This window comes from Aedes albopictus, chromosome 3 (assembly GCF_035046485.1).
Source record: "Aedes albopictus strain Foshan chromosome 3, AalbF5, whole genome shotgun sequence".
Taxonomy (NCBI): domain Eukaryota; kingdom Metazoa; phylum Arthropoda; class Insecta; order Diptera; family Culicidae; genus Aedes; species Aedes albopictus.
The window spans coordinates 61,647,967-61,673,939 of record NC_085138.1 but is presented as its reverse complement, the minus strand read 5'-3'; the positions used below and the strand labels follow the sequence as shown (position 1 = coordinate 61,673,939).

The 25,973-nt window shown below is 43.2% G+C and overlaps 1 protein-coding gene across 1 annotated transcript in view; it reads left to right on the top strand.

Moving 5' to 3' along the window:
• The first annotated feature begins 9,202 nt into the window (after positions 1 to 9,202).
• Positions 9,203 to 25,973, top strand: part of LOC134290210 (furin-like protease 1) — a 132,538-nt gene continuing 115,767 nt past the window's right edge. Inside the window, exons 1-3 of the mRNA XM_062857281.1 lie at positions 9,203 to 9,271; positions 9,556 to 9,771; positions 9,849 to 9,977. Of these exons, the coding sequence (XP_062713265.1) occupies positions 9,203 to 9,271; positions 9,556 to 9,771; positions 9,849 to 9,977 (414 nt within the window). The remainder of the gene's footprint in view (positions 9,272 to 9,555; positions 9,772 to 9,848; positions 9,978 to 25,973) is intronic.

Below are 25,973 nucleotides of genomic sequence, written 5' to 3'. Positions count from 1 at the left end.
AAAATTCCACCTTTTTTCGCAAGTAATTTTGACAACTGATCCAGTAAGTGTAGAAACGTTACTTTTCCTTACGGAGTAATAGCACGGACCTGAGACGGACTATTTTTCCGCACGGAAAAGTGACAGCTCCATTTGATTCGCACGGGAGGCGTTACGAGTGTTACACTTTTTTCCTTACTTGCCATCTGCGAACTGCTCTAGTAATTTTGAAGCGGAATCATTACTTGACCATTACTTGTCCTATCTTTTTGCACAGTACGTACGAAGTGGAAATTAGCCATTAGCAAAGCCACTAAACACAGAACGATTTTACTGATTGGAAGTAAAACCATGAAAAATTGTTAAAAAAACTAATGTACAAATAAACCTCCCCTATCTAGTTCCTCGGAGGATGGTATCATTCGTTACAGAAACGTAGGGACGAATCGTAAACGTTTTCGTTCTAGAAAGTCCAGGACGAGTGCGACGCCATAACGTCGCACTCGTTTCGTAAGAGCCCTCCACCGCTGTCGAGGATTTCAGTATTGTTGACTTCTGTGAGATCTCGGAGTTCTGCGGGCTTCCCAATTCCAGCAACACAACAAACTAGCCTCGTGGATCGATTCCCCTGTTTGTACTGTGTTAATCGACCAATCTTGGTACGCAATATAGCGATCCGGTTCTCCAAACGTCGCATCCAAACGGATTTTTGTGTGCCGGGCTTGTACACTGTACAACCTTGCGGGTGCGTCTGCAATCCAAGCGTCTTGACTACAGTAACCACGCATAAAATTGCAGATCCTCAAGGTTCTTTACGGCCTCCAAGTACTGATGCAAAATATCCTGGATTAGGATGCTTACTGCACTGCACATATTAACCGACAGGAATTCCGCAGCTTTGATATTCGGTGCTGAGACATTAGGTCTGTACTACGGAACTTCGTGACTGTTGAGGCCATGTAGAGCGCTAGTCATCTCGTTGTTGCTGTCGTTATATATCCACTGTTGGTCCTAGAGCAGTGGGTGTAGTCATATCACGATTCTGATTTGCGTTCGATGCATCCAGTCCAATAGAATTCCTTCTCGACGTATCGCTCGATCTTGTTCTCTCTTCTCCCAATTCCCTCTGCGCTTCCAGCTTGATGTACTCCACTTCAGCAACGGTGAGCATATTATGGAATTCAGATCTTGGAGAAGAACAGAGCTATGTTGGACGCTCTGTCTAGGTCACGACTTCCCAACCTTCGTTTCGCGATCCCCCAACTGCTTGCAGGCACACTGCGATTGTTCTACGAAAAGCGAAGTGACGGCAGACTGGGGGTCGCGAGAGCCAAGGTTGGGAAGCGATGGTCTAGGTTGTCGACTTACTGTTTGACAGCCAATATTCTGAATTAGTAATGAACTATTCAAGATGTTGTTAACAAATTGTTGTTAAAATTGTTGAAATTTCTCTTCAAAATTGAGCTTTTTGGCATTCGCTTTAATATTTGGGTGTACAAAACACGCATTTAATGTACTTTCAGCCGTGTAAGTATGCAAGAGTCAGGTGTGCACCCCACACGCACGATATGAAAGTGTTCATCGCTCGGAGCCACCTTGCTGCAGCCGAACATGGTGCTCCAGTAGCGTACAGAATAGATGCCATGCGAGTTGGTGATGGATTTAACGAATGAACATAGAACTTTGAGGTGAAATTATTCAACAGGCGCTGATACGATGGGTATGTACCTGGAGTGTCGGGGATTTGTTCGGAACAGTGCTACTCTAGACACCGGTGGGACGGCCACCGGGAAGGGTTGATCCTATGAGGAGCTGTATCAAAATACATATTCATATAATCAACCATTAACGCAAAAGCGAAAAGTTCTGCGTGTAAAATTTCAAATAGCGAAATGGCGATGACTGCGGGGATGCTTGCGATGGGTGTTGTTATAAAGGTTGTTAGCAACTGCATAACGCCAGCTCTGAACTCCATCAAAAATGCGGAGGAATCAAAACGAATGATTACACTAATTTACTTTTTTGAATGTATGTACCACAGAATCGAAGCATCGCTTGATGAATTTCATAAAATTTAAAGCATACGCAAGTTAAACTATGAAACCACTTTGTAGGCAAATATGCATATTTGTAATCATCTCCACAATCCAGCGTCCACAAACAGTTTACTCAGCCATGTAATCAACTGACCCCCGCACTGCTGCAGTCAACTCGCGAAGTTCCCCAGTGATAAACGCTAAATTTGTTGGCTCTTTCGACCGCAAATGACAAAATCCGTATATGTACGCACTTCCCAGCAATACGAACGCAGCCCACCACCTTGGTACCACTCGTAGCATCGCAATGCGTAGGTACCTTGTACCCAGTGCCAGTGGTAGTGGAAGCCTTCAACCAAATTCCCGAAACAGATCCGGTCACCGGGAACTGAAACTAACCACTTCACCGCAATGCAATTCCCTGTTGGTGGTGATGGTGGCGGTGTCATGACCCGCTGTGCGGTCCTACACTCATACCATCCATGCTGCCTCCACACCGGGAGCTATTGTGAATTTAATTAAAAACTTTAATCAAACTTGCTCGGTATGAATCCCGCGCGTCCACATACATTATACTACGATGAACAGTGGGATAATAGTTTGATTGTAATCCATTCGAGAATAATATTTTAGAAGTCGGGAAAATCACCTACGATATCATTTTTTTATTTTACTTAGGCCAAGGATGGGTTCCGGGTCATTTGGCCGAATGACGTTTGGCCGAATAATGAATTTAAGTGACCATGCCACTGTTCCTCGCATCAGTATAACTCAAAAGAACTGCCTATGATTCGAAGAAGGAAAAATCTTTGATATTATATACTGCCCAAATTCTGCAAAGTGACGTAAGCGACATTGATAGTTTTGGCCCATTTTTTGGTTATTATGCATAAAACTCTTGCTCATCCTCTAAGTTTCTTTCCATAGATGATAGATTACGACTAGATCTTGCATTCAAATACAACAGGCATACCACAGTGTTATTTTTACATCAGATATTACATATAATATACCAACAAATATCGACATTTTGAATGGCGCTTACGTCACTTTGCAGAATTACGGCAGTATATTGGCAGTTCCAACGCCAACTAATCCCTGAAAGCCAAAACGAGAAAGAATAGCCTATCATTAAAAGAAGGAAATATTTCTGATGATCATATTGGAAGTTAGAATGTCAAAAACTTCCTTTGGATCCTTTGATCATAATTCGGCCAGATGACATTCGGCCAAGCAGCCGGACACCCTTTTCAGCTAGTCAATAATCGATTTTTCCGGAGTGGAATTCGATCCCAGTAAATCTTCAATAGCAACGTTTACCGACTTCATGTTACTCTCGAAGTCGCAATGCAATGCTTAAAAATATCTAAACTCGTGGTGTACATCTTTATCCTATTTTGTTCAAGTTTGGACAAACCTATGTTGCGTTGAATGGATTGTCGCGACAAGTGCAGGTTGCGTGATGGTTGAAATTTGATTGCGGTGCGTAGCACTAAACATGATTTCACTATTTTTGGTTTTGCTTCTTTTTACAATCCAAATCTCCTTCGGATGAGGTTAGATGAACATCTATTACTGTTGGTTCTTTAGTCTTCATATTGTCTAAACTTTTCGGGATAAAATTTAAAACCATCAAAGTTTTAAAACAACAAATTAAAAAATAAATCATTACTTTTGAATTAGTTGACCGATTTCATTTTTTTTTGTACGTTTCCGTCGTCTCAGGACCAAATGTTTACCCTGTTTAATATTTTTATCAGAAAATTCAGAGATTTTAAACCCTGGACTAGTACCTACGTTTTACTTCCCTTCCGAAGGAAGAACTCACATTTTGCGAGTTTGTCGGGAGTGGGATTCGATCCCAGGTCATCGGCGTGATAGTAAAGTGTTCTAACCATCACACCAGATCCGCTCCACCATTTTTTTTTTATTAAATTAACACTTTGGAAAACCAAATTTCCCTAGAAGTTTAACCTTCCGTAACTCGCGCGGTTGACTACCTGCGTCAGCACCACGCTAATGCTCAGTACAAAAAGCGAGATTTTTTCAACGTGTTGTACAAAATACAACAGCGCGATCACTCGTGGGTTAAGAAAGCAAAGCATTTTACGTTACATTTAAAATTTGAAACTGAAGGAATGCTGGAAATTTATTGTAAAAAGGTGTTGGTGCGCTGTGACATTTTCGAAAATTTCAATTTCTGTGGCAGCAAAAAGTTTGGAACAAGCTCTTCCGTGTGGAGTTTCTCTACGTCTATTAAAGTTTATTTTTTTATTAAAAGCATTTAAACTTAAAGTTTAGGAGCAATTAAATCTGCTCTGTTTTTTTTTTCGAAGTTTTTCGTTTCACAAAATACTACTGTAATTCTCTAGGAATTTCAGTTTATTTCTTAACAACCTTTTTATTTTTTTCCTTAAAACTGGGAGTGAACCTGGGATGGTTAGAGCACATGCCTATCATGCCGACGACCTGGGATCGAATCTCATTTCCGACAAATTGTAGGTTCGTCTTTTGGTCCCGAAATGAACAAGTCTTGAGTTAAAAATCCCTTCAATAAAATAAAAAAATCTCTACTGTTTATATGCAAATTGTATAATACAATCTAAAAACAAAACAATTGTACATCTTAAGTTTTTTTTCATTTTGCTCATTTTTTTTCTTTTTGGTTTTTGTGTGCTAGTTTAACCTCAATAATTGTTTATTTTTTTTTTTCAAAAATCCTTCTATCCATTACACAGCGTAATAAAAATTAACTTTTGGTATATCTCAAGAGCAAACTTATGTGTCTCTGACGGATTTTGGGCCGCTGAATCCGAATCCAGGCTCAGATTTGCTCCAGCACGTCACAATTTTGAGCCATACCTCAATTTATAGGGCAAAATATGCGATTTTGGGCTTTTTTGACTGCAAGCCATCAAGCATGGATTTTTTTTAAGCAATCAAAAGGTAAATTGCTCAATTATCATCTAGATTAACGACTCATGCAAAGTATTTCGTTTAACAAAATCGAATTTGATAGTTTTAAGCGATTTATGTTAGGTACGATGTCATACAAATCACCCTCCAAAAATTGCATGCAAGTTTACTGACTAACATAAAATGCTTAAATCTATCAAATTTGATTAGATAAAACGAAATATTTTACATGAGTCGTTAATTGACCAATTTACCTTTTGATTGCTTAAAAAAAAATAGTTCCATGCTTGATGGCTTGCAGTCAAAAAAAGCCCAAAATCGCATATTTTGTCCTATAAATTGCGGTATAGCTCGAAATTGTGACGTGCTGGAGTAAATCTGAGCCCGGATTCGGATTCAGCGGCCCAAAATCCGTCAGAGACACATAAGTTTGCTCTTGAGACAAAAAAAGGTTGCGCTGTGTTATTCGTGGATTTATCCATGAGTTCTTTTATTATTTGGTTTGATGTTTCACAATAAATTGCTTTGGAATATCATGTAGGAAATTTTCAAGTACTTTTTCACAAATTCCAAAAGATTTCATATTTTTTTTATTTTTTGAAAGAAATTTAATTGCATATTTTTTCACAGGTACATATGTCTTCTAAAAAAGCTGAAAACTTTAAATTGCTGACTGTCATTGATTTCAGTTTAATTTCTAACAAATCCAAACTAATAAGATATCTACCACAATATTTTGTAGATTTCATTGAAATTTTTCAGATTCCCAAAATGTATGTGTGTTTACGGGTTTTGCAGAAATATTAAGATATTAAATGTGAAGTTTCTACAATACACTTCATGATTTTGTCCTGAAGTTTTTCCTACGATTTCATCATGAATTTTTCAAAAATCACTTTTCATAATTTCATGACGACTACCTTCTTTCTCAAGAATTCACCGTTTATTTAACCAATATCCGTCCATCGTCCTAAATATTCATAGGACAGTCTTTTTGACGTGAATATCCGGTATTTTTAGAAAGGCCTTGATATGTCTTTTTATCTGTCTATCTGACTATTTACGTATCTGCAATGCTTGCCTGCAAGGTGGTAAAATTTGCATACAAGTACTAACAGATCAAGTGGGATATTGGTATGATCACCAAGGGTAAAGTTGGATAGCGGGTTAGGGTAGAGGTAGGAGGAGGAATCTTCGTCACGAAAAGTGCTGTTCGTTTGATTCTGTATAGCATCGCGGCTTCTACTACAAAACTTCAAGTTTGTTCGAAGATGCACTGTTCTATGGTGCGTAGAGGGTAGAGTAGAGGATAGCGTAGAGGGTAAGGTTGAGGGTAGGTTAGTGGGTTAGGGTAGACGGTAAGGTAGACGGTAGCCCAAGTAATATTTTGATTACCAATTAGTCATGTAGAGGTTTTGAGAACCATCATAAAACCGAAAAACTTTTACTTTCGTTTTATGATGGTCTCAATACCTATTCTAGTCTATTTGACTAAAAAATGTATCTTGGGAGGGTCAGTGTTGGTAAAATCACACTCAAAGCAGACTCATGAACCGCTCCTGTGTGAGCAAACTCGCGCGCGATTCTGAATCATTTTCTCACGTGCGAGATTTTCATGCAAAATCTCGCTCTCACGAGTGAAGCGCCGAAGTCTCGTTCGCTTGTAAAACGAATCCAAATCAATTCGAACGGCATTCAATGTTATTGTACGCTAGATTTGCTTTTGTTCTATCATATAATCCTAAAAACTTGGATATAAATAATAAGAACGCCAAGAAATAAAGCAATGAGTGAAATCGCGAGTCAACTCATGCATGATTTTTTCGGCGGTGAGTTTGGCGAGTCAAGAATCGCGCGTGAAACAACTCAACCATGCGATTTGAGAATTCCAGTTTTTACCAACACTGGGGAGGGTAGACGGTAGAGCGTAGGGTAGACAGTAGAGTAGAGGGCTAGGATAAAGGATAGAGAGAATTAGGATATATTGTAGGGTAGGGGATAAAGTATAGGGTTAGGGTAGAGGGTAGAGTGAAGGGTTAGAGTAGAGGGTTAGGATAGAGGGTAGGGTAGGGTAGACGATAGAGTAGACGGTGAGGATAGAGCGCTAATGAGAGGGTATCATGAATGGTGAGAGTAGAGGGTAGGGTAGGGGGTCGCAGTAGAGAGCTAGGGTAGACGGTAGGATGGAGGATATTGTAGAATAGGGTAGGGGTAGGATGGGTAGGATAGAATAGAATAGGGTGAATGGGTAGGGGAGAGGGTACAGTAAAAAGTAGGGTAGACGATACGGTAAAGGTTAGGGTAGAGAGTAAGGTAGATGGTTAGGATAGAGCGTAGAGTAGAGGGTAGTATAGATGAAAAGGGTAGAGAGTAGGGTAAAAATTGAGATGAGATAAAGTGAGACTTTCTCGAGATACCTTCAGAAACTCTTCGTGATTTCATAAGGCATTCCTCTCGATACTCTTCTTAGGATTCCTCTAGACATGTAGAGATTGCTCGTGTGATCCCTTCAGGGACTTCTACAGGGATTGCTATAGGAAATCCTTCTAGAATTCTTTAAGGTAATCTAGTTGGTAATCCTTCAGGGATTTCTGCTGAAATGCCTTCGAAGATTCCTTCTGGGATTTCGTAAAAGACCCCACTATGATTTTTTCTGCTCAGCTTGCAGTCGGGATCCTGTCATGATTCTTCTAAGGATTCAAGGGCATGCTTAAGATAACCATAGAAGGAATCTTTCAGGTATTCCAGCTGGCGTTCCTTCAGGGATTCCTGCTGAGATTACTTCACGGATTCTTTCTGGTAATCTTTCAAAAGATTTCTGTCGAGATTTATTCAGAAAATCCTAGTGAAATTGCTTTAGGTATACCTACCGGGATTCCCGCTGGTATTCCTTGAAAGATTCTTCCTGAGATTTTTTTCAGGTATTCCTCTCAAGATTCATCCAAGGATTTCTCCAGTAATTCTTCTCGGGATTTCTTCTTTCAGGGATTTCTGCCGAACTTCCAACCAAGATTCCTCTCTGGATTCTACCAGATATTCCTCCCAGAAATCCTTCCGTTGCTTCTCACGTGTTCTAGTCGGCATTCCTTCAGGGATTACTGCTGAAATTGCTTCACAGATCCCTTCTGGAATTTCTTGTAAAGCATTTCTTCAGGGGTTCCTGCTAGGATTTCTTCAGGCATTCCTCCTGGTATTTTTTCATACATTCCTTCAGGGATTCTTGGCTTCACAGATTCTTGGCAGGGATTGCTTCACAGATTCCTTCGGGGATTTCGCAAACCATTACTTCAGGGATTCTTGCTAGGATTCCTTCCGGGATTCCTCCTGGTATTCTTTCAAAGATTCCTTCAGGGAATCTTGGCGGGACTGTTTTAGGTATTCGTGCCTGGAACCTACTGGGCATTCAAAGATTCTTCCCGTTTTTTTTATTTTGCATTTCTCAAGGAATTTATCTAGTCGTTTCTCCGAAAATTTCTTCAATTATTGTTTGAGGGATTCAGGTCGAGCTTCCAGCTGGGATTCTTTTCAAACCCCATCAGAAATTATGTTTTGGTTTTGTTTTTTGAATTACTTATCGGATTTCTTGCAATTTGTAGAAATTGCTGAAAAAAAAAAGTTTAACAAAACCCTCCTGTTCTCCTGCTTGAAGAAGAACATAAAAGTAAATGAAGTTCAACTTTCAAGAAATTAGGCCGTTACAAATATTTATTTCACTTTTTGTCCCACCACTCGTTGACTGGTCGAGGGGGGGGGGATAAAAATAATAAAGTATTTAATTTGAAAAATATTTAAAACTCATCGGATTTGTTAAAGAGTTTTGAGCAAGACCCGAAATTTTGATAAATATTTTTTTATCTGCCCCCTCAAAATGCAAAATCCAGCCAAAAATTTTTGAAGGGGGGGGAGACAAAAAGTCAAAATAAAATTTGTATCAGCCTTATTTAAAAAAATAAAATCTGAAGAAAATCTAAATAAAAGTAACTTATAAATAAATGAATAAAACTTCCGAAAATAAATCGTGAAGGGATCCGTAATGAATACTAAAACACAAGAGGAGTCCATTCAACACTTTCAGTAATTTTGTTTATTCAGTGCTTGGCTACGTGTTACTTGTGATGTTAAAGTATATCTTTTTTAATCAAGGTATAAAACAAGTATTTTTACAGATTCTGTTACCATATTTTTAAACTTTGTTTGTATATATGGTAGTAAACCAAACTGAAAACCAGCAACTACTTAAAAATATTGTTTCGATTGCATTCTTGCCCACTATGCGTATGATGAATATCCACTCCCGCGTGCCATATGCCATGCCCGTGGATCATAGTTTGGCTGTTGTGGTAAGCGAATTTCAAAATGCAAATATTTGCTAGCTGACAAAACAGTTTTCCGTGGGCGTAGTCGCTGGAATGTCATGTCGGTCGGTCTGTAGCGTACGCCCGATGCATATTCCAATATCCTACACGCATAATTTATACTTAATTTTATCAATTTGCATCCGGTGGTGCAATCTGTTCCTGATATCTACATAAATCGGAAACAATTGATCCGAAATGTTTTATTGTCAACTTTATTTTGGTATACAGTTCTAACCGGATTTCAATTTGATTTTCCCCCATTGCAGATCTTCGACGGGTACTACCACTTCGAGCACCGGCACGTGCAGAAACGATCGCTCAATCCTTCTGGACACCACCAGCAACGATTGGACGGTGACGATCGGGTGCGATGGGCGAAACAGCAGCGAGCCAAACGGCGTCCGAAGCGGGACTTTCGATCCCTCAAAAGCCCCTACACGATACAGCTGAACGACCCCAAGTGGGGCGAGATGTGGTACCTGGTGAGTTGAGAACGTCAACGCCTGCAACAAATCCGTGGTGAGACTAATTCGAGTTTGTGTTCGAACCTTTTTTGCAGAATCGAGGGAACGGCCTAGACATGAATGTGATTCCAGCCTGGAAGGAGGGCGTGACGGGGAAGGGCGTCGTGGTGACGATTCTGGATGACGGTTTGGAATCGGACCATCCGGACCTGGAGCACAATTACGTAAGTAGATGAATTGATTGAAGTTTGATTTCAGTAGGCAAACGAACTATCTGGCGTGAACATTTCTCTTTATTATGCTGAACCAAACCTAGTGAAAACTACACGTGGAAATGCTTTGAAGATCTTGTACACAATAGAAAGGGGCTGTCCATAAACCACGTGGTCATTTTTTTGGGACTTTCCAACCATCAACCCCCCCCCCCCCCGCGTGTTCATTTGTCCATACAATTTTTTTTATTTGTCCATACAAAATGGTAATTGGCCGAACCCCCCACCCCCCCCCCCCCCTCATGACCACGTGGTTTATGGACAGCCCCAAACAAGTGTTCGATGGACAAAAACGGAACATAAATTGCAATAACTAATACACGTACTCCGGCGAGAAACGAACCCACGACTCTTAATTCGATGAATGTGCGCCTCCAATTCCTCCAAGCTACGGAGCCACTTAAATTTTCAAACTATTTAAGTCGAGATTTGAACATAATTTTCTACGGTTCACTCGTCATCTTTCAGTCAATCACGTCAGAAATCGAATTTAACTTCCACCACTTCTTTCTGCATCCACCAACACCCTAAACTGACCTTACCACAAACAATTGCGAATTAGAATAACTTGCATTCACCCACCAATAAATTTCTAACCCATTCAGAGGAACTAAGGGTGGAAAAAGGAGAACAAAAAAGGAACCTTTCCGCTCGATCAGGTTCCACTCTGGCAAAGTTTTCCCAATGCCTACGTAATTCAATGCCCAGATAGAAATATTTTCCCCGTACCAAACAAACGCAGCACACACCAGGGATAAATAAACTGTTCGAACGTGTTCAGAATTTGCTTTATGATGGGTGCTATCCGGTGCCGTAGAGAAATAATGTTTACCTTCGGTGCACTGCCACGCTGCGAAAGGCACATTCATTCGGTGAAACACACACAATTTTGTGCTACCTGGATAGGAAGCACCTGAATCATACACACACACAGGACATACATATCTCACATAGAATGGAAAAGCTCAGTTCCCCATCACATGAATTACCACTCCAGCTCCACTCGAAAGCGATTGCCCATAATTAAATAAGTTCGATCGAACTGTCATATGGGTCAGTTTTGCGGAATTGAATTGCAATGCAGCAGTCAGAAAAAAAAATCGATGGACAGTAAGTAGTTTACACTGATATATGTTGCCCTTTACGTCTTTACTCAAGGGCGTAGCCAGAGGGGTCGGGGGGGGGGGGGCGCCGTGCCCTCCCCCCTCTGGCCGACAGATTTTCTTTTTATTCGAGCCAACTCAAAGATTATCAATAATTCAGAGTTCCAAAAAAAATAAAAAAAACTAATATAATAATTGAGGTTTTAATCCACATATAGGTATCAAACCTTTTTTTTCTTGAGAACCACAGGAATTTTTGCCAAATATTTCTCCAAGAGAACCACTTTAATCTTATCATAGAATTTTACCAAATAACAAGTTTGGTTGAATTGTTAAGATATGCTGGAACCGGTTCCGGTAAGGAAAAATAAGGACTTTGTAAAACCATATGCTGCTATAGAGTGCAGTTATGTGCTACGGTGCTTGTATCTTGTATTTCACTTGTATTCAATTCAAACAAACGTCATGCCAAGATCAAAATACCAGGGATTTCTTTACGAATTCATTTAAAGACACTTCCAGAAATTCCTTTAGGCATTTATTCAGAAACTTTCTTCCAGAAATTCCTCAAGGGACTTGCCCAGGAGTTTCTCCTTCGTGAATTCTTGCATTGGCATCTTGCAGGGTTTAAATAGTTTTCTTTTTCAGGGTTTGTTCCAAGAAATTATTCAAGAAATCCTCCCACAATTCCTTCAGAATTTTTTACAAATACTTCTGCAAGGATGCATCGACAAATTCCTACAAGATTTTCTCCATAACTTCCTTCCTTTCATATTTTTTCCTACAGAAATTCTTCCAGGAATTTATTAAGAAAGCTTTCCTGGGATTTCCTATGGAATTCCTCATGGGATTGCTTCCGGGATTCCTCCAGGTTTTTCTTCAAGAATTTCTCCAGGAATTCACCCGGGAATATTCTCTGTGATTCTTTCAGGAACAACTCCAGGGATTATTTAAAAAAATCCTTCTAGGATTCCTCCAGAAGCACTTTTTAAAATTGCTTCAGGAGTTCCTTTTGGATTTTTCCGGGATTCCTCCCGGTTTTTTTTTTTTCAGGAACTGCTACAGGAATTCCTCAAGTAGTTCCTCCTCGAGTTCTTCTCAGAATTCCTTCAGGATTTCTCCAAGGATTCCATCTGCAATTTCTCCAGGATTTTTTTGCTGGGATTCCTCTAGGGATTTCTTCAGGGATTCCTCCTAAAACTTCATCCAGGATTTCACTAAAACTTCATCCAGGGATTAATTCAGAAATGCCTCTAGAGATTCCTCCAGAAATTCCTCTAAGAATTTTTCTAGAGATTCCTCCTGGAGTATTTCTAGAGATTCCTCCATTAATCTCGACGGGCATTCTTCTAGGATATCCTCCAGGGATTCCTCCAAGAATTTCTGCAGAGCTTAACTCGGGAGTTCCTTCTGTGATTATTTCTGGAACTACTTATTTTAAAAAATCCTCCAAAGATTCTCCCAGGTACTCTTTTTAGGGTTCCTCCAGGAATTACTTGTGGTGTACGGCCATTTGGCCGAATGGTCGTTTGGCCGAAAGCCGTTTGGCCGAATTATGTTCAAAGGGTTCAGAGGAAGTTTTTGACATTCCAACTATCAATATGATCATCAGAAATATTACCTTTTTTTAATTCTTTCTAGTTTTGACATTCAGGGATGAGCTGGCGTTGAATCTGTCAATATTTTATCAAAGATTTTTGCTTCTTTGAATCACAGGCTGTTCTATCGAGTTATACTGATGCGAGGAATAGTGACGTGGTGACTTAAGTTCATCATTTATTTTTCGGCCAAACGGCATTCGGCCAAATGGCATTCAGCCAAATGACCCTTTCGGCCAAACGGCGTTCGGCCAAACGGCATTCGGCCAAATGACCCGGAACCCCTCCTTGTACCTTAAAAAAAACTCATCCAGGAATTGATTCATTACTTCCTCCAGGAACTGTTTAGGGATTCCCTTGGTAATTCGTCTTGAAATTGCTTCCGGGATTCCTTCTGGACTTTCTCAGAAACTCTTCTAAGGATTTCTACCGAATCTGTCGAAGAACTCCATCTGCGATTTCTTCAGGATTTTTTTCTGGTATTCCTCTACGAATTACTTAATAGATTCCTCCTAAAATTCCTTTAGAATATCCTCCAGGTATTCCGTCAAGAATGCTGTTCTGGACTGCAGCACACTAGTGGACTGTATTAAAAAGGTTGCAAAAAATGCAGTTCCAGAGCCACACTTCACTCCTTCGACACTAGGTACACTTGAACTTTCGGATGCACAAGAAATTCGGCACTGCGGTACGCGGTTTGAAAAAAATAAACTATATTCAACCGAGCTTCGTGGTACACTAATTATATTTGAAAATTTCTCTTAGCGATCGATCTATCGATCACTCTGCCTACTGCCTACCTGCGATCGTGTACGATCGGATTTACCAAGAAATGAGAGAAGAGTAATTCTCGTAACTGTTATACGGGGCTTTAGCGCAACTTGGGGTTAACTAGACGGTTGTTCGCAAACATGCCGCCCCCCTTGAAACCGGCTGGTTTCAAACGAATTCTAATATTAGCTAGTATTTGATCATTTGGAATTCAATTACTTAATACTATATAATAGTGGCAAATTGGAACACTTCGTAACTGAATATGCTTAAATTCACTATAGTTCACAAGTTGGATCATGGATTGAGGTAGGTCTTCTTCGATCACGTCATCTTGGCCGATGGGTTACCGGCTCTTCGGGTCTGCTCTCATCTGGGATGTGGTTTCGTCGACCTCAGTCGACTCTCTTCGTGGGCTTGCTCGGTTACGTCGTCGCACCGTGTTGTACAGCGGTTGCAGAGTACGCATGCAACGGGATCCTGCGGGTGCAGCTTCTTCTCATCTTGTGGGTTTGCTTCTTCGTCTCGTCGTGGTTCATTGGTGGTCGATCTTCTCGTCTGTCGGGTTGCATCGGTTGATGCATTTGCTTGGGTAGTGATCATCTTGGACGGCTTCGTCTTGTACGGGCCGCCGCCGGGGTGGTGGTTAAAGTGCATCGATTGGTGATTTCCTCGGGGAAGGAATTATGTAGTATTCTGTGTGTAGTTTTTCCGAAACTGGAACAACTTACCCCACAAAGGCAGTAGTGGTGCCTGAGAGTTCTCCTTGGAGTAGCGCCTTGCGGGTGTTGGTTCCAGTGGAAGGCTTCTATCTTGTCCTCGGTCGTAGCGATTGACGGTAGAGCTGGCCGGGCCCATTGCCAACCAAACGAGGGAGGTGACCTGGAGATGGTACCATGGTTGTCTCCAGGGGATGCGGTGGTAGCGGATGCAGTGCTACCGAAGACACAGAACGGATTAGAAATGAACTTAGCTTGGCGATGACCAAGTGGCCACCGCAGGTGCCCAGTGCACCGGAGCGGGAGTAGATGCTATCTCCCATGCTGAACTGAATTGCTTCAGTGTTACCTTTTACCAAGACGAGGGACTTGGACAAACATACACAGACGATACTTGACGAGACTTGACCTTTCACCAATTGTAGACTGACGGATGATCTTTGGACTTCATCGAGGTGACCCATGGGGTCTGAGGCGAAGCACTCGTAGAGTACTTATTGATTGGAGTTTTGTTGAGCAATTTCATTGTCCCAAATAGGCAAGGGACAGACCTTGGTGATGCCTCTGTCGAAGCTACCATCCTTGGTACGTACCGTGACAACACGAACATGCCCGTCAGTACCAGGAAACACCCTTACCACTCTGCCAAGTGGCCACCTCAGTGGCGGTGTGTTCTCTTCTTTGAGAAGAACCATCGCACCCACAGCGATGTCGTCCTTCTTCTTCGTCCATTTGACACGATTCTGCAGATCCGAAAGGTACTGGGTGCTGTACTTCTTCCAGAACTGCTGGGTGAGAGACTGCGCTTGCTCCCACATCTTCAGGTGGTGGATGGAGACATCGTCGAAGGTTCGATCCGCTACAGCAGTTAGCGGACGCTGCACAAGAAAATGCCCCGGGGTTAGGGCCTCGTAGTCTGTAGGATCGCTGCTGATAGCAGTCATCGGTCTAGAGTTTAAGACCGCTTCGATTTGGGCAAGAGCCGTCAGCATTTCGTCGTTCTTCAACGTTCGGAGTCCTACTGATTTCTTGAAGTGGGTTTTGAAGGACTTTACTTGAGCCTCCCACAGACCACCGAAGTTTGGCGTGCGTGGAGGGATGAACTTAAATTCAATGCCATCGTTTGCTGCTTCCTTGATAACGGGATCTTGGAATTTTCTGTCGCTCAGCTGCTTGCAAAGCTCCTTCAACTCTCGATTTGCTCCAACAAACGTAGTCGCGTTGTCGCACATGATGAGCTGTGGTCGGCCTCGCCGAGCGACGAAGCGTCTTAGAGCCGCAATGAATGCTTGAGTTGTCAAATCCACGACGAGCTCCAGATGAATTGCCTTCACCGACAGGCAGACAAACACTGCAACGTAGCACTTCACCGGGCTGGATTTCCGGTTGGGGTAGCTGATGTGGAAAGGTCCGCAGTAGTCCACGCCGACCTTCAAAAATGGAGCCGATGGAGTGACGCGCTCCACTGGTAAATCAGCCATAAGCTGATCGATGACCTTTGGTTTTCTTCGGAAACACGGAATGCATCCGTGGATGACTTTTCTCGCCAAGCTGTTCGCATTCGTTGGCCAGAATCTTTCGCGAAGGGTTGCTACTAGTAGTTGCTGTCCAGCGTGGTAAAACTTATAGTGGTAGTGTCTAGCTAACGCTATTGCTAGCGGATGACGATGATCCAAAATGAACGGATGCTTTCGAGTTTCGAGAACTGGAGCATTGGCAAGACGGCCACCGACGCATATGATGCCTGCCTTCAAGATAGGGTACAACGATTTGATCCTGGACGATGATTTCACTTCTCCTTGTTTTCCAAGATCTGCCATTTCTTCCGGAAAGCTGTCACGTTGAGCTTGACGCACTAGGACGATCAGTGCTTCCTCTAATTCTTCTAGTGAGACAGGTCCAGTTCGCTTCGAACTTCGATTTGTAGTATTGTGCTTGAAGCGGATCAGAAGGGCTACAATGCGCTGCAGCTCCTGGTACGACCATCGTAGTCCAAACAGCTCATTCGGAGGAACTCCCTGTGTGGGAAACGCTTGAGATGCACGCTCTTCCAGAAGCGTGACGTCTTCTGGAACTTCGGAGATTTGGCTCGTTTGAGGCCAATAGCATTGATCCTGTAATAACCACTGCGGACCTTCGAACCAGCGCCTTTCGTATTGGAGTTGTGCTGGCGACATCCCACGAGAAATCAGGTCCGCAGGATTTTCGATTCCCGCTACGTGGCTCCACGTTCCGCCTTGGGTGAGATGTTGTATCTCCGATACTCGGTTGGCAACGAACACTTGCCAACGAGACGGAGGAGATCCGAGCCAGTGATTAACAATTGTGGAATCCGTCCAGAAAAACGCAGTAGGTACAGCCTTGACTTGGACGAACTTCTCGTAGAGGTGACTTAACAGGAGTGCAGCCGACAGCTCGAGCCGGGGAATCGTCATTTTCTTCTTCTTTTGCTCCAGATTCTCAAGAGGAGCCACTCGAGACTTCGATGTGATTAACCGCACAGTAACGGACCCGTCTGAAGCAACGCAACGAAGATAGAGACACGCTCCGTACGCGACTGTTGACGCATCGCTGAATCCGTGCAGTTGAACGGAAACGCAATCGTTGCTGAGTCCAACCCAGCGGGGAATAGTAAGCGTTTCGAGTGCCATCAAGTTCTGCCGATATTCTCTCCACATTTCCTGTATCGACTCATCCAGTGGGTCATCCCAGCCGCATTTCAGCCGCCACAGCTGCTGAATGAAGATTTTCGCCTGCACAACAACCGGACCGACTAGTCCTAAAGGATCGAACAGGCACGCTGCGTCGGAGTGTATGCTTCGCTTAGTGATGGTCGAGGAATTGGACTTCCATTGAGGAAAGGAAAAGTGGAATTCGTCGGAGCCCACATTCCACCGTAGTCCCAGTGTTTTCACTGTTGCATTGGACGAATCAAGCTCAAGCATGGAGCGATCATCTCGCAGGTGCTTCGGAATGCTACGGAGAACTTCGCTTGAGTTTGAATTCCATTTCCGGAGACTGAATCCTGCCGAGTCCGACACGTCCTTGACTTGCTTCACCAACGTTTTGGCTTCCTCGATGCTATCGGCGCCCGACAGCATATCGTCGACGTAAAAGTCATGCTGGATCACTTCAGATGCCACTGGATGCGTGGCTGCGCAATCTTCGCCAAGCTTCTTGAGGCATCTTGTCGCTAAATACGGCGCGCTTGCCGTACCATACGTGACAGTCGTGAGTTCGAAGAATTTCAAGGGCTGGTCCTTCGAATCACGCCACACAATTTTGTGGAGAGGATGATCGTTTGGTTGGGTGAGCACCATCCGGTACATTTTTGCCACATCCGACACTACCGCTATTCGATGGAGGCGAAACCGTAGTAGAATCGCCAGGAGAGGATCCTGGACCACAGGGCCCACCATTAACGCGTCGTTGAGCGACACTCCCGTTGATGTGCGGCACGAGGCATCAAAGACAACACGAAGTTTTGTGGTCGTGCTGTCAGGACGCAACACCGCATGATGCGGCAAGTAGTAGACTGGTGCTTCACTGTCGGTCTCCTCGGGGACTTGCTTCATGTGCCCCATTAGCTGATATTCATGAATGAACTCAGTGTACATCGCCTTCAGTTCCTGGTCGCTGTCCAGCCGCCTTTCGAGGCTCAGGAACCGCTTGATAGCGATGTTTTTGGACTCGCCTAGTTTCTCCATGACGTGCTCCCTTCGTGGAAGGGCTACGACAAACTTCCCTTCTCCGTTTCGGGTGGTAGTTCTGTTGAAAATCTCCTCACACGCTGTTTCCTCCACTGAGTTCGTGCTGTTGATATGACACGTCTCCAGCTCCCAGAATTTGGCGATGAGTTCTTGCAGATCAACCATCGTGCTGACGAAAGTCGACGTTCTTGGAATGTTGGCAGGAACTTCTGGAACTCTACCAGACACAATCCATCCGAAAACGGTTTCCTGCAGAGTCGGACCACTATCCGAGAGCTTTCGTCGTCCCGCAGCAAGAAGATCGATGTAGAATTCAGCACCAATGATCATATCGATGGGACCAGGTTCTCCGAAGGTCGGATCCGCCAACACGATGTCGCTTGGTATCTCCAGTACCTTCACTTGGACAGGGCTGATCGGCAACGTCCGGGTGATCTTGGGCAGGACGTAGAACTGCATATCTTCGTCGAAGGCGGAGAGTGTTGCTTGTCGAGGTTGAACCCTTGCTTCCACCGATTTCGTCGCTGTGACACTTCCGCTGCCGATTCCTTCCACCTTCAAGAGGGCTGGAGTCTCATTCAGCTTGAGCTTCTTAGAGAAGCTGGTCGTGACGTAGCAAAACTCTGAACAGGAGTCCAGCAACGTTCGAGCAAACGAAACGTTTCCGAACGGGTCTTGCACACGAACAATTGCGGTTGACATTAGTACTTGTCGAGGGAGAGATTGCATATTTTTTGATTGCTTAACAGCTTTCAGAGTAACAGTGGCGTGTGGGTCTGTAGTGGGTTGTGGGGAAGTGTGCTGAGAGCTTGATTGGATCACTGGGTAGGAGTTTGTGGTTTGTGTAGCTGGTTGAGTAGATGTTTGTGTCTGACCTTTTGGTGGTGTTTGACTTGGTTGTGGCTGTGTCTGTCCTGCTGCGCGGGTTTGATCTTGCGTTTGTGGAACGGATGGTTTCGGTGCTCGCGGACTCGTTGGCGCGTTCTCGAAATGCAGCATGGTATGATGCTTTCTGCCGCACTTCGTACAGGAACCCTTGGAGCAACTTTCTGCGTAGTGACCTGCGGATAAGCAGTTGCGACACAGACGTTTCTTGTTGGCCTCCTCTACCCGCTGATTAATCGTCAAGCCCTTGAACTTGTTGCATTTGAAGGGAAGATGAAACGGCTCCGCACAGAACAGGCATTTTCGTGAAGATTGGGATGACGTGTGTGTTGTTGTGACTCGCGCACGCTTCTGCTCGGATTCGATGGGCTTGCAAGGCGCGATGGACTGCAAAACAAGACAGTGATCACGCAGAAACTCCAACAGCTCGTCGAATTCCGGAACATCTTTGGAGTTGTGATGTGATTCCCACAGCCGGAGGGTGGCTGAGTCCAGACGCGAGCAGAGCATGTACGCAAGGATCGTTGACCAATTCGCCGTGTTTTCTCTAATTTTGTTGAGCATTTGGAGGTTTCTGTCGAACTCGTTGATCAAGTGATTCAACGCATCGCAGTTTTCTCGTCGCAACGGCTCCACGGAAAAAATCGCATCCAGATGCGCCTTTACGATGAGCTTTTTATTTTCAAACTTCTTCTCCAGGGCCTTCCAAGCAACTTCGTAATTCTCCGCCGAGAGCTCCACCGAGCAGATTTCTTGTAGGGCATCGCCGTGGACAGAGGATCGCAAATAAGTAAATTTGTCGATCGGCGCCAGCTGGCGATTGTTGTGAATAAGGCTGCGAAACGTGTCCCGGAAAGTTATCCACTCCTTGATCTTGCCGCTGAAGGATGGCAGTTTTATGTCTGGCAGCTTGACTCTCGATATCCCGAAATCCCCAGGAGCTTGGACTCCAGCAGTCGACTGGGAAGAACTCGGCTTCGGCGGTCTTAACGATATTAGAGCAGCCTTGACTTCACAGTACTTCTCTTCCACTACACGGATCGCTTCATCGTACTGGGCTTCACGGGTAGCGGTTGCCTTTTCCAGGCGGTTCTTGCGTTCCTCTGCAGTTTCCTTGACGTCTTCATCATCTTCTTCGGGATCTACTTCGTCCATGGCAATCTCGATCTTACGGCGTACACTGTAGAACTTCTGCATCACATTCTCCAACGCCTCCAACCGCACCTCAATTTGGTTCTCCTGGGTTGATCGCTGGAACTCGTTGACGAATTTCACAATTGCCTTCAGGGAATTCTTCAGCTGCCGTTCTTCACGACTCAGCTCCCGCAAACTTTCTTCTTCCGCCATGCTGACCACCACTTCACAAGCTAAAGAAATCAAGTTTAAAGCACTGCTTGCACTTCGCACTGAATGTTCAGAGTTCAACGTTCGAGTTCTTCACTGTCACACTAGTTCACAAATTCACTCACTTTATGCAACTTAGCAGTGCAATAAACTGATGATTGGAGTCCACTTGATCACTTTTTGTCACTCACTAATCGCCATACTCCACCGGAATGCTCCTCGTAGATCCAACGCGACGTTCCACAGTGACGCGACCCGAATTGACTGGACAAGCGACCAAAGACAGCCGATAAGGAGGACCAGCAGCGGACTAGCAACCAAAGGGACCAACCAAACCAGATAATCCGTCAGATCAGGGACACATTGACTCAATCCAGACCACAAGTCCAGAATTGAAAACGCTCAAGCATTCAATTTGCACAATTTATTAAGGCTCTTTGTTCGCCCCACAATCACCCACAAAATGGAGACGCCACATGCAAGGAACGCCACCACAGAACATGCAATCAATTACTTCCCTGTGAAAAGTGTTTCTCCGGTCCGTTGGCCACACCGCATGCAATGACCGCCGACCAGCAGCAGCAACAGGATCGTCTCCGCCCCAGCAACAGCAAGCAACAGCAGCAACAGTAATCCGTCTTCACCCCAGCAACAGCAAGCAACAGCAACAGCAGCAACAGTAATCCGTCTTCAGCTTCGAAATGCTCCGCCGCCGCCGTGGACTTCATCCACGTTTTTACATCACCAGCGCAGGAACAATGGTAAACGTGCAGCACAATGCCGCCGATATCTGCCGCTAATGACGCCAACTCTTCTGTGGAATCTATCCACCACTTCGACCACGCGCGCACTTCGACCGACCGCACAACTTAATTGTCCAATGTCCACCGGTTAAATCCGGTTCGAAGGACCATGTTCTGGACTGCAGCACACTAGTGGACTGTATTAAAAAGGTTGCAAAAAATGCAGTTCCAGAGCCACACTTCACTCCTTCGACACTAGGTACACTTGAACTTTCGGATGCACAAGAAATTCGGCACTGCGGTACGCGGTTTGGAAAAAATAAACTATATTCAACCGAGCTTCGTGGTACACTAATTATATTTGAAAATTTCTCTTAGCGATCGATCTATCGATCACTCTGCCTACTGCCTACCTGCGATCGTGTACGATCGGATTTACCAAGAAATGAGAGAAGAGTAATTCTCGTAACTGTTATACGGGGCTTTAGCGCAACTTGGGGTTAACTAGACGGTTGTTCGCAAACAAATGCCTACAAGATTTTTTCAGATATTCCTCCAAGTAATCCTCCAGGGTTTTCTCAACTTCTTCCTTCAGGACTTCCTTCAGGCTTTCATCCGGAAATTCCTCCAGTAATTGCTTCCGGAATTCTTCCAAGAATTCCTGCAGAAATTCATTCAGGAATTCTTCAAGGGATTCCTCCAAGATTTTTTTCCAGAGACTCCTACAGGAATTCCTCCATAGATTTTTCCAGGTACTACTTCAGGGGATCCTCCAAGAATTCCACCAGGAATTCTCCTAGGCATTCTGCCAGGAAATTTTCCAGGCATGCGATTACTCCTTGGATTCTTGTAGAGATTTTTCAAGGAATTTCATCAGGGATTCCTCCAGGAATTACACCCGGAATTTATCAAGGAATTCCGTCATAAATTATGTCAGCAATTCATTCAGGAGTTATTCCAGGAAAAACCTTTAGGGATTCCTTCAGAAATTCTTCCAGGATTTTCTCTTTGAATACCTTCTGGGATTTCACCAAGAATTCCACCGAGAATTCCTCCAATTTTTCCTCCAGAAATGGCTACAGGGGTTCCTCCAGGAATTTCGCTAAAAACTCCTCCAGGAACTTTTTCAGGGATTTTTCCAGGGATTTCTTCAGAAAATCGTTCGAGGATTTTAATTCTTGTAATTCCTCTTGAAATTGCTTCCGGGATTCCTTCTGGACTTTCTTCAGAAACTCTTCTAAAGATTCCTCCCGAATTTGTTCAAGAATTCCATCTGCGATTTCTTCAGGAATTATGTCTGGTATTTCTCTACGAATTACTTAAGAGATTCCTTCTAAAATGGCGCTAGAAATTCCTCTAGAGATTTCTCCAGGACTTCCTCCAGAGATTTCTTTAGAAATCCCTCCGGGAATTTTTCAGGGGATTTTTTCAGAAATTTCTTCCAGAGCTCCTCTAGAGATTCCCAGAAATTCGTCCAGAAATTGTTGAAGATATTCCTCCAGAGATTCCTCCTGGAATTCCTTCAAGGATTCCTCCAGTAATTTCCAAAGGAGAACCTTCAGGAATTCCTCCAGACATTTCTCTATGATTTTATCCACGAATTTCTCCAAGGACTCCTCTAGAAAATTCTCCAGGAATTATCCCAAGAATTTTTCAGGAATTCCTCCAGCAATTTCTCTAGAATTTGTTCCGGGAATTGCTCCTGGACATCCTTCAGAAATTATTTTAACAATTTCTCCAGGAAATTTTCCAGAAAATCTTCTGGGATTTTTTTCAGAAATTCTTCCAGGAATACTCTCAGGAATTTTTCTGGGATTCCTCCAGGCTTTGACCAGGGATTCCTCGAAGCAATCCTCCGAAGATTCCTCCAGGAAATTCTTCAGAAGTCTCTTTAAGGATTCCTCATGGAAATCCTCTAGGGATCTCTTCAGAAACTCTTCCAGGAAATTCCTGGAGGAATCTACAGGAATTTTTCAGGAATTCTTCCAGGGATTTCTTACCAAACTTCTTCTAGGATTCCCCCCAGGGATTCTTCCAGGAATTTCTTCGATCATTTATCCAGGAATTCCTCCAGAAATTCCGCTAGAAATTCCTCCAGGATTTTCTCAAGGGTTTTTTTAGAAATAGAAAAATAATAGAATAGAAACATAAATCTCCCAGAATCCCTCTAGAAATTCATCCAGTTATTCTTCCAAGAGTTCCTCCAGAGATTCCTCCAGGAATTTCTCCAGCAATTACCCCAGGAATTTATTCATGAATTCTCCCAGGAATTTCTCCAGAAATTTCTTCAGGAGTTGCTCCTGAACATCCTTTAGAAATTATGTCAGCAATTCCTCTAGGGATTCTACCAGATATTTCTCCAGGAATTTCTTCAATCAGAGATTTCTCCATTCTCTTCAGGAAATTATTCGAAGATTCCTCCAGAAAATCCTCCAGAAGTTTCTCCAAGGATTCTTCCAGGAAATCCTCTAGAGATTTCTTCAGAAATTCTTCCAGGAAATTCTCCAGGAAAACCTTCAGCAATTTTTCAGGGATTCCTCTAGGTATTCCACCAGGAATTTCTTTAGAGATTCCTCCAGGGATTTCATCACAAATGTTTCCTTCGGGAATTTCTTCGAGAATTTCTCCAGGAATTTCTCAGGGGATTTTTTTTTTCAAAATTTCACCAGAAATTCCTCCCCGAATTCCTCTGGAGATTTCTTCAGGAATTCCTCCCGGAATTCTCCCAGGGCTTGCTCCAAGAATTCATCCAAGAAATTTCTCAAGGAATTTCTCCAGGAATTCCTGCTGGATTTAATCCAGGAATTTCCCAGATATTGCTTAAGGTATTCCTCCAGGAATTTCTTCAGGGATTTCTCCAAGGATTTCTTCAGAAATTTGTCTAACATTTGTCTCTAGGAATTCCCTAAGAGATTTCTTGTGAAATTTTTCAAGGGATTCCTCCATCAATTTCTCCCGAATTTCTTCCAAGGAATCCTCCAGAAATTTATTTAGGATTTCCTCATGAGATCTCTTCAGAAATTTCACTAGGTATTCCTCCCATAATTTATCCAGGAATTCCTACAGGTTTATTTTCTGAAATTCTTCCAGGGATTCCTTCAGGAACTCCTTCAGGAATTCTACAGGCCATCCTCTAGGCGTTCCTGTAAAAATTGCTCCAGGGTTCATCCAGGTGTTTCTTCAGGGATTTATCCAAGAAATCTTCCAGAAATTGCTGCACCGCACCTCACCTCAAGTGATTTCTTCAAAAATTCCTCTCATGTTCTTTTCAAAAGTTCATTCAGGAGTTCCTTCGGAAATTTTAGAGATCCTTCAATCAACTTTTCAAGAATGTACCCAAGAACTTCTCCAGGATTACCTGATGACTTTTTTTTAATTTTTTCAAAAAATTCTGGAGGAATTTCTCTAGCGAATAGTATTGGAAGATAATTTACAGGAACCAGAAAGTTTTAGGTTAGTCCTCAAAAGAGTTCGTAATTTCCAAAAGAGTTCAACTATAATTTCTTATGAATGTTTTGTAGACTTTAACAAAAAAAAATCAGAGCAAAATAATGCACGAGTAAATAAAAATCCTTAATCTTCCAAAAATTGGTCACCGCTACCAGCACCACGTTGATTTGTGTAGAACGGGCGAGCTTTTTTTAACGTATTGTACACAATATGTACAACAGCGTGACTGCTGAAGAGTTAAATAAAGCTTTAAGAATATAATATTATTGTATTCAATTTCATCGTGTTGCGTTTAGTTATAAAAGCTAGTTGCTAAGGGTGCTTGACCCCCCCCCCCCCCCTGACCGAAAAGCTGGCTACGCCCTTTACTGGTAGATATTTGCCAGATTTGCTGGTACATATGTCTTAAACCAACTGAAAAACTTGTAATAAGAAGAAGCAGAATGTTGCTTATTGACAAATTGACAGATGAATCGCGTTCTAGTTCCGTATTCGCCAGGCTGGCGCTTTAACTAACTAAGCCACAGAACATATAATGATTCTGCGGAATAGAAAGCCAAACTGAATTCGGGACCACACCATGAACATTCCCTTTTTCACAAATCCATCTCTCTTTTAGCTTAGATGCCAATCTACAACACACCCGCGTGTGTGTCCAATAATTGTTCTGTGGTTTAGTTGGTTAAAGCGCCGGTCTAGAGAATATGGAGTCGTGGGTTAAAATCCCACCAGAACGTTAATTTCTCTTCCACAAATCCATCTCTCAATTTGTCGATTGTCACAGAATTTTTTTTTTGTGCCTTCCACATAATTACAAGTTTTTCAGTAGTAAATAATTGGTTATGCAATATTGATTTGTCAATTTCTTGATTTTGCTTTGGCTGACCAAGCCATGTGGGAAATTACACTGTTGAAAATGCTTTGACATCCATGTGCACAACAGAACACGTGCTCGATGAACAAATTGAGATTTGAAATTATGAAAAGAAATCCACGTACTCCGGTGAGACTCGAACTCACGACTCCCAATTCGCTAGACGGGCGCTTCTATTCCTTCAAGCTACGGAGTCACTCGACTATCTCCGTCGCCAGCAGGCCTAGAACTGAACTCGATTCCACAATCGCACATGGTTATCTTCTTTTCACAATCCAAACCCCCTTCGGATGGGATTTCCCACATGGCTTGGTCAGCCAAAGCAAAATCAAGAAATTGACATTTGTAAGGTGCTACGGTCACCCTTACCGTATTCGGTCGGCCGAGGACCGACCCGTCGAGAGTCCGACTGCACACTAATTGCCATACCAATAAGTGATTGGGAGGCAGTGCCCGAAGCTCTCGACAATTAAAAATAACTTCCTCTCTCGCTTTGACATACATGTGCACAACAGACAATGTGTTAGATGTTCATCTAATCCCATCCGAAGGGGGTTTGGATTGTGAAAAGAAGATAACCATGTGCGATTGTGGAATCGAGTTCAGTTCTAGGCCTGCTGGCGACGGAGATAGTCGAGTGACTCCGTAGCTTGAAGGAATAGAAGCGCCCGTCTAGCGAATTGGGAGTCGTGAGTTCGAGTCTCACCGGAGTACGTGGATTTCTTTTCATAATTTCAAATCTCAATTTGTT